The sequence below is a fragment of the Xenopus tropicalis genome, chromosome 3, assembly GCF_000004195.4.
Source record: "Xenopus tropicalis strain Nigerian chromosome 3, UCB_Xtro_10.0, whole genome shotgun sequence".
Lineage (NCBI taxonomy): Eukaryota > Metazoa > Chordata > Amphibia > Anura > Pipidae > Xenopus > Xenopus tropicalis.
The window spans coordinates 21,313,730-21,323,455 of NC_030679.2; the positions used below are offsets into that span (position 1 = coordinate 21,313,730).

At 40.4% G+C, this 9,726-nt stretch overlaps 1 protein-coding gene and 1 long non-coding RNA gene across 2 annotated transcripts in view; one reads left to right on the forward strand and one right to left on the reverse strand.

Moving 5' to 3' along the window:
* The window catches only part of csf1r (colony stimulating factor 1 receptor), a 41,321-nt gene extending 38,869 nt beyond the window's left edge, over positions 1-2,452 (forward strand). The window contains exon 21 of the mRNA NM_001008180.1: positions 418-2,452. Within this exon, the coding sequence (NP_001008181.1) occupies positions 418-519 (102 nt within the window). The 3' untranslated portion in view covers positions 520-2,452. The remainder of the gene's footprint in view (positions 1-417) is intronic.
* A 4,503-nt stretch (positions 2,453-6,955) lies between these two features.
* LOC105946788 lies at positions 6,956-9,418 on the reverse strand. Its single transcript, XR_001170248.3, has 3 exons — positions 9,298-9,418; positions 8,454-8,548; positions 6,956-7,118 (listed from the first exon to the last, which is right to left on the reverse strand). It is a non-coding gene; the product is annotated as an uncharacterized LOC105946788 (long non-coding RNA).
* Positions 9,419-9,726: the final 308 nt, after the last annotated feature.

Below are 9,726 nucleotides of genomic sequence, written 5' to 3' on the forward strand. Positions count from 1 at the left end.
GAGGGACTTATGCATAGTAGTGGTAGTCTTGAGCAGGGTTGGACTAGGGGGTGAAGGGCCCACTGGGGCTGCCCCCCAAGGACCCTGCACCCCCCAAGGTGCCCCTGCTGGTCACATTCCCTGCTGTGCCACCCAACCCACCCCCCCTACAGGGACCCCAGCCACTGCCCAACATCCTCCCCTGAGCGTGCGTAAGTAGTTTCACTTATGCGCAATCAGGGGAGGGCGTTGGTCAGTGGTGTTTGCGTCAGGGGAGGGACACCTGCGGGCGGGAGACCACCAACAGGGGTCGGGTCTGGGCCCATTAGGGCCGGGGCCACCGGGTTTTTTCCCGGTGTCCCGGCAGCCCAGTCCGACCCTGGTCTTGAGTCCGGGAACAAAATAATTACATTGTAATCTTTTTGCTTTCCTTTCAAGGACTATGCCAACATCTCTGAGGATCAACAAGTCCAGGAATGCATGGAGAACAAGCGTGAGAGCCAGCCGCACTTTAAGGGAAACAATTATCAGTTTTGTTAGCCTAAACACAGGCATCAGAATGATTAGTGGCGGCAGGGAAAATGCGCGGCTTTATATTGCTCTTGGAAGACTTCAGCAACATTCAAGGCATAGCAGATATTAAGCTAATTAAGAGATTCCCTCTCTACACTACCTCTGTGTGGTGATAATCAGGTAGCATTAAAGTCATATCACTGGAACAATTCTCAGGATTTCTGCTGACAAATTTACACAATGATTTAAGCAATGAAACTGGGCTTGAGTTTTACTGACATTGCATTATTCTACTGACTCGACTCTACTGACTTGGAATGTACAGCCCAAACTGGTAGCTTAGATATAGTAAGGTGACTTGGAAAGAAAACACATGCAGTATTCTAGGCTTGAAGTACCACAGTCTGACTAATTTGGTGCCTTTTGTTTAATTTAACCAAAACATTATGGTAAAATGCCTCCATGTAGCTAAAACAGACATTGGCCATTGGTGCACACTCCCCTAAACACCAAATATTTAGCTTGTTCCTCTCTACATGTTCCATTTCTTCAACTGGAAATGTTGGTAGTTGAGATTCATGCCACCTTCATTGAGATAAGGATTCAATGGATTAATGGGGGTTCTAAAATCCCCTACACCAGGGGTCCCCAACCTTTTACACCTGTGAGCCACATTCAAATGGAAAAAGTGTTGGGGAGCACCACAAGCATGAAAAATGTTCATGTGGGTGCAAATAAGAGTTATCATTGGCTATTTGGTAGCCCATATGTGGACTGGCAGCCTAAACAATGCCCTGTTTGGCTTTACACTGTCTTTTTATGCAACCAAAACTTGCCTCCTAACCAAAACTGAGCACCTACTTTGAGGCCACGGGGAGCAACATGTTGTTCATGAACCACTGGTTGGGGATCACTCCCTACACAATGGTCTCAATTTCATCCAACAGATGTTTTAGAAACCAAGCAGACTGCCATTATCAGGAGGTACTTCATTTAATAGATATTGTCGATTAAGCTTATTAGTGATTTGTGCTGCAGGAATGGTGGTTGGGGAAAAGCATTACCTTAATTGAAAAAGGGACATTTCTGTTTCCCTGTACAGAGCTCAATTTTTGTATTTCACGATATATTCATCAATCCAGCAAGTATGCAGTATGTATAAGCTTTTTATATAGAAAACAATAAATTAAATTTATATCCTAAAATCTATTTTTAATTACCAGCAAGTTTGCTTTTTTTTAACCTATGTAATATATGTCTTATCTCCACCTCAGGGATATGCAACTTGTACACTCCAGTGGTCATACTCCCAAGCATTTCAGATAATAGATCTCAAACCTGTATAAGAAGTACACAATGAAGTTACACTGGTCACTCTGGCTGTGTGTAGACAGCTAAGCAACATTGGCTACACGCATTGATTAAATTGATACAATGGATTGCCCCTGCAGGCCCATCAGTTAGATCACTAGATGGAATTGAGGGCCTGCATCTTTTTTGTTTTGACAAATCAGTTGTGGGGCCATTGCACCAGGGTTTTATCTACAACAGTATGGCTGAAAATGGACAATGGCTAGCTGGAGACAATTGCAGGATACTAACATGGCAGACATGAAGAATTGACATTTCTTTAAGAACTGGTGATTGTTATGTGTCTCCTGTATTTAGTGTGTGTGTATGTTTTATTTATTCCCAACATTATAAAGAGGGAATAATACATTCAAATCATTTCATTTGTACTGTGTGTGGATGTTACATTTTGAATCTGTTCTTCTCTGTGATCCTTATGTACTCTGCTGATTTTAGTATTTCACTGTAAAATGGCAGCTACTGAAAGTAAAAGCCTAATGTTCAAATAAATGTCTCAGTTATATTATGCAGCTCTTTAACTCCCTGATTGGCCGTCTGTTTTGTAACTAACAGAAGCTTGGCATAAAAATAAATATTATTCTGGAATTTACACAATATGGAGATTTGCGTTTGTCTCTGGATCGTTTGGTCGATAAATACTCCAAACTTTTAAAAAAAATGTATCTAGGTTAACTTATTTATTGGCTTATTACAAACAATGTACAATGTACAAACATCTACAAACAATGTACAAACAATGTACAAACAAACAATGTACAAACATCTACAAACAATGAACAAACAGTTTCAACCCGAGAAGATATTCCAAAGCTTCAGCCATTGTTGTAGAAACCATACAGCTATCATATTTTAGGTGAAAGAAATACTTAAACCCAAAAAGGCTGAGCTCACTGCAAATGGCTGCTTCCTACGTCGCCTATTACCCCTGTGGCTATCTGCATTTGCAAGTCAAGGCATGGTAAAACTACATGTATCTGATATTTCTGGCAGCCAGATTCTAGCTCAGTCTGGACAATTATTCCAATTATTGACAAAGTTGCAGATCTAGCCATAACAAAAGGATACCACAACTGGTTTTAACCAGACTCTATTGATGTAGAGCTTTGGCTTTGCCTTAGTTGTAACACAAGCCACTATTATAATTCTGCTACCAACTGTAGAGCAGGGACCTCGTCCATTTACTCTTTGAAGATTGGCAGGTAATGCCTTGTGGTTTTTGCGTAGAGCAGTGGTTTTCAGATTTTTTTTCAGTTCAAGACACTGTTGGAGGTCCAACCTTTGGTCAGGGCCCTCCTTAGCTCATAACGGCGTTACAGTTATAGGAATAATCATATATTAGATTTACAGTCACATTTCCAAGAGAATCTAGATATGTTTGACACAAATCAACCTAAGGGCTGTGACAGACAGGGAGATTATTCGCCACGCGACAAATCTCACTTGTCGCAGGCAACTAATCTCCCCGAAATGCCATCCCACTGGCTAGAATGTAAATCGCCAGTGGGATGGCATACGTGGTGCGGTGATGCAATTTGCTGAAATCGCCGAAGTTGCCTTGAGAGGAAACTTGGGCGACTTCGGCACTGTGTATGCCATCCCACCGGCGATTTACATTCTAGCCAGTGGAATGGCATTTCAGGAAGATTAGTCGCCGCGACAAGGGAGATTTGTCGTGCGGCGACTTATCTCCCCATCTGCCATGGCCATAATTGACCTTCAAGTTGGACTTTCTCGTGTATCTAGGAGAGAAAATAATCATTCACCCCAAATCTTTCCCTGAGCCCATCATGTCACAGTTCCTAGTCCCCTCGAAGCAATAACCCCCACACATTAGGAGCCACTGATAAACAGAGTCAGTAAAGATGAAGCTATATAGAAGACCTATATAGAAATAAAATAACTAATTTGGTTTTAACAATATATATTGCATGCTCTGAAAGATCAGGCAGGCAACATTCCTGTGACAATAATTAACAGCTCACACCACATGATTATATTGTAGGTGACATTTTTAAACCAAGTAAACACACTGACACATATTTAACAAACTGTGATACAGCTCCCCAGTGGGAGAATTACATTTAGGGCCCAGTCACACGTAGCATATGGTCCACTCTCTGCCTGCATTTTGTGAGCAAGTGGAGAGAAGTGGAGTGGCTCCCATATGCTCCTGAGTGTAGCTTCACAGCCAGGCACAGTGTTGGGAGTGAGTGCAGCTACATGGAGTGGAGACCAGCCAAAAAACAAAATCATGCATTTTGGTCTGATCTCTGATCCATGAAGCTGCACTCAGGCTGATGCCCTCTGCTATAAACAAAACAGGGATTGTTTGTCCATATATTGCAATATACTTCAAGCTGGCCAACTAAGTCAAAGTCATTACTGATCTTGCCAGTCCTACACTCACTTTTATCTGATTCATTAAGAATTCTACTGCTTCAATATATACTGTATTTAATGCAGGAGTTTTACTTTCAGCTTACTTGCTTTCAAGGTTTAATGGTTGCCCTTTTATTGGCTCCACTGGGATCACCTGACTGTAGTTGGGAAGGGTGGGAGCTACAACAAGGATTTGTCCATTGCTCCTGCATAAACTACAGAAAGAAGGGGAGGTTAGTGGTGAGCACTGTTCATTTCTAAAAATATTAAGAGGAATGTAGTTTTCAATATTTTTGACAAAAGTGCTTTTGATAAAAGATAACATTTTTTATTAGGAAAACATGTTTTTGGGTGAAATGAAATGGCAAAGCAGTACTCTGCTCAAGGGATTAGTTAGGAAGGAGACTTCATTTAATGAGAAATGTTGTATGTGTAATATTGTATATGGTCATAAGTGCGAGGCTAGTCTTATCTGTAATGCTTGCTTGAAAATATGGCACGTGCATATTCCACCAAAAGCAGTGGATGATACTAATAACAAGAACAGGTGCCATCTTGGAATTCCCTTCTACTAAACCTAGACCCATGGAACTAGATGAATTAGGGGGATGAGAATGCTGACCCAATGGATGGGCAAGAGATACTGGCGAGTATATTTCATTCTGCCCCTTTAGGCCTGATAGTCCTAACCCAATCTGCAGCCTTGCCACTGGGGGAGAGACAACTGGCAATTTTCACCTGCAGAAGCACTCACTAAATCTGGGGATTATAGACTAAACACTGACATTATCTTGCATTCCCCACAACAAACAAAACACAAGACCCCAAAGAAGTAAAGGTGATGGGCCCTAGGGTCTTTAATAATGGCGGCTCTGGGGAGCAGAATATATGTGGAGGCAGCAGGAACATGGGCATCATGCTAGACACGGAGCTGAGAGCACATATTCTTATTTCAGTCTGGTCAAGACATTGAAACACTAGTCGGCTGCACAAAGGTAATAAGATATTGCCACAATACATCCAGTAGGTGAAAAATGTTTGCAACTGGAAAAATATACTAAATACTAAATCAGCAAACTTGACCTCTATGGAAAAGACTATGGAAAACACACTTTTTGCACCCACAGACTCTCCTGGACAATCAAGAAAAACCAGTCCAGGAGAAACAATTTCAGAATTAAGTCTTCCTGAATCAGTTGGCCAGCAAGAGCTAGCTCCCACACTATTAAAGCTGTTGCATATGCTACTAGGTGAGCAACCTGAGGACTCGATTATACTGCACAGAGCACACAGAGAACTGAGACCCAGATAGGTCTGGATTGGGATTCAAAATAGGCCCTGGCACCTCAAGTACACAGGTACCCAAACAGTTCTATGACTGCCTATGGCATCTTACAGCAGCCCCTCTGGCATTTGCCAGAATCCACACATTGCCAGTCCGGGCCTGAACCCAGAGATTACTCCAAAGAGGCTACATTGAAAGAGGCTATTACTGTAAAAGCTAGAGACAAAAGGTGACATTGAATTAGCTAATGCTAAACTGAAACTCTTTCAAGACTACCCAAACACAGGGACCTGTATTGGACCACCTTAAGGAACAATCTATTCAATATAAATGGGGATTTCCCTTTGCTCTGATTGTTATGGAGAATGGCAAACCAGTTTCTATAAGGACACCACGAGATATCCCTGCATTACTTAACTGACTAAATCTACCACAAATAGAAGTTCAAAAAAGCTTTAATAAGAGATAACAAAAAGAACAGGCCTCACGGAGTGTCCAGAGCACCCCTAACAATTTCATATTTTTTTGCTCCTTTTTGTTAATCATATCATCATTATAACTACTGGAGATATTAACACTTGAACAGTTGGTTATGGCAATTTAGACTAATTCTTACTGTTTATAGCAATATGTATTAACTGGATACATGTGAGATACTTTTGTATATTCTTGTGTCTCAGTATGCTGTAAGCTTGCCTATGTCATTATTTTTTATAGGTACACTTTCCATGCTCCCAGGTTCTGCACCCAAATATAAAATAAAATAAATAAATATAAATAAATATAAAAAAGGATTCTGTCTTGGTTCAGCTAGGACTGTGATACCTCATCGTTGGAGATACCAGCCACTATTAAATGGTATAAAGAACTGGGGAACTAAGGAGTGTACATGGGGAAACAATAGGCATTTATGAAGACATGGTAAGCATGGGTAATGTTTTCAGGTTTGGAACAATGTAAAAAAACTACAATCTGACTAGGAGCCTTATAGCAATATGTACAAAAATGAAGAAAACAGCAGCACTCCGGTTGTTTTGAAAAATGTGAATCTTTACTCAAGTGCCAAAGGCAACGTTTCGGGCTTCACTCCAGCCCTTTATCAAGCCCTCAGATATTTATGTATTTATTTTTACAAAGGTGCCCAGCCTCCTATATATAAAATAGTTACTTTAGGATGTCCGTACTTGTGGAGATCAAGCAAGTGTATCTGTGCCCAGTTTTGCCAGCTGTGTGCTGGGCCAGATCATACTGTAAGATCATACTGTGGGAATACAAGACCTGTCGGACAAGGACCTGATAATGGTTGGGCAGGCAGTTCTGAGCAAATCATGCACGGACTGGCCAGTTACCAACACGTTAAAACGCTGAGCAATTCTTAAAAAAACGATGCCACTATCTCAGGGCAGTAAATAAAGATCACTTACATCTGGACAGTATGTGAAAAGCGTATTCAGTAATTCTAGGCTTAGCCTTGCCACTTGTATGTCGTCATCACGCAGAGTTGGGGTTAAACACGGCAAAATTCCTTTCTCCCTCAGTGGTGACAATAAGCCGACCCCAGATCTGCGATGTTATGCAAAACTGTGGCAACCTAGAGAGGAAATACATGCTTCATAATTCAGCAAAGTCACCCACCAGGCACCAGCTTCCATTGGGCATTTGGCAAAGCACAGTTAGAATGAACAACAAAAGTTAAAAATGAAAATACGTTAAAAATGAAAAAACGGAATTGTTGGTTCTGATTCCTAAAACAGGCTGTAGCAGAAGTCAGCTGAGAAAAAGCCATGGAAGAGATCTAATGTCTGCTACATTGTTTCAAGAGTCAGAACCAAAAAGGAGAAAGGAATACACAGGTACTGCTTTCAGTTGCTATTACATTTATTTAAAGCCACTGAATAGTTTTAATTAATATATGCTGGAAAGCATCTGAGAATTAATTTTTTTTCCTTTAATATTTAATATTTTTAATATTTTGTATTGGCATACCCTTTGGCTATCCTGTATATTTCAGCCAATATATCATATGAACTAATATTAATACACATTTATGAACTGCACCCAGAAGCATTAACAGAACAACAACAGGTGCAGGTGTAGGACCTGTTATCCAGAATGCTTGGGAGATGGAGTTTTTCTAATAAGGTGTTTTCCGTATTTATGATCACCTTACTTTAAGGGGCACATTTACTAACCCACGAATCCGAATTGGAAAAATTCCGATTGGAAAACGAACATTTTGCGACTTTTTCGTATTTTTTGCGATTTTTTCGACGCCTTTACGACTTTTGGGAAATTGTCGCAACTTTTTCGTTACCAATACGATTTGCGCGAAAAAACACGAGTTTTTCGTAGCCATTACGACTTGCGCGAAAAAATGCGACTTTTTCGTAGCCATTCCGAAAGTTGCGCAAAATCTGGCGATTTTTTTCGTAGCGTTAAAACTTAAAAGGCGCGACTTTTCGCGCAAGTTTTAACGCTACAAAAAAATCGCAACATTTTGCGCAACTTTCGGAATGGCTACGAAAAAGTCACAACAATTTTCCGAAAAATCGCAAAATACCGATCATTACGAAAAAAACGCAATCGGACGCATTCAGCCCGTTCGTGGTTTAGTAAATGTGCCCCTAAGTGTAGTAAAAAAAAAAGTAGGATTGTTTTGTTCTCAATAAGGATCAATTATATCTTAAGCGTAGATCAAGTACAAGGTACTATTTTATTATTAGAGAGAAGAAGAAAATTATTTTTAAAAAATTTAATTTAAATATCGTCAAACTCACATATGGAGCTTTGTAGAAATGGTGCAGGATTTTCTAATATTGCTCCCTGTTGTCCATTTTATGTTCTTGTTATTTTACATAGAGCTCAGACAGGCAAGTTCAAAGACTTTTGGAAATTCTAAAGAATCAGATCACAAATCAGGACGTACCATCAGGAAGACATCTTTTGAATGGGTCAGCAGTTGTAGCAGGGCCGGCAATAAGTTGAAGTTTAGTAAAGCTGAGGTCCAAACAGGATCTTGTACTGTAAAACAGAAGAGAAAGGTCAGCGTCAATGGAAGTAACGACAAAAACGACAACCCATTGCAAGCAACAAGCAAATAACTCTGATAAACCAGCGGCTGTAAGATTAATATTGGCACAATTTTATTTAGTTTCCATAGGGTACTACACTAACATTTACACTAGTTCTATAAGTGTAATGCAACAATGGGTGTTATGTCTCCTCTATGAATTAACCCTTCAGTCCAGGCACCAAATTAAACAATTTGGTCAGTTTCCAGCTGAACTGTATGATCATCTATAGAGCTCAGAACAATCCTTAGGGCAATGGCTCCAATCTTATCATGTGTGGGGGTCATTGGTCAGTCTGCACTTGCCCAACACTTCCGCCTAGAGATAAGGCAGATTGGTCCACGTGCCGGTCTGTTAGATCAGAGAAATAGTGTCACACGTGTCAGTGGATCTGTTGAAGGGGTAGGCCTATGACTTAGTGCCTCTTGGCATGAATCACATAGGGCTTGTGGCATATTCCTACAAGAAATAAACTCTTAATGACTGCCCCTCCATTCCATCATATCCTGATATGATCTAGGCAACAGCACTTACTGTAGATGCTACATCCCAAAAGGAGAGACTGATGTATTGACTGTTTCTGGATTTCATCATATATAAATAGTATTTATTCATACTTTTTGAAAGAACAGATTACAGTGATAGGTATATTAAAGATTTCTGTGTTATGTGGGGCTCTTTAACAAATTGTGGTCTTACCAGCAGGAGAGACGTGTGGACAACTGCTCATTTAACTCGTTTCAAAGTGCCGCTGTTATTTGGTACCAAAACCTTTAACGATGGGTCGTCAACAGGTGCGTCGTCAATCTTTATGGATGAGACAAAAACTACTGTCAGTGCAGAGACAAAATGAGACTGCAACAAAAAAATACAGCTCAGAATATATCTGTAAAGCATCAAATCCAGAGCTCTCAGCTTAAAACCTTTTAATTCCAATACCTGATTTACATGGACTCATATACTTGTATTGTTCTAGGTGCAACAGTTTGGGGGCAATCTGCCATGTTTTCTACCCATAATGCAATTCTATTTTTTCATATAAGAATATATATGCAAGGGAGCACTGTCCTTTCTGTCTGGTCAAGACAAGTGTTAGGTTTAGGGCTTCCTTGTTTCTCAAGTGGATCT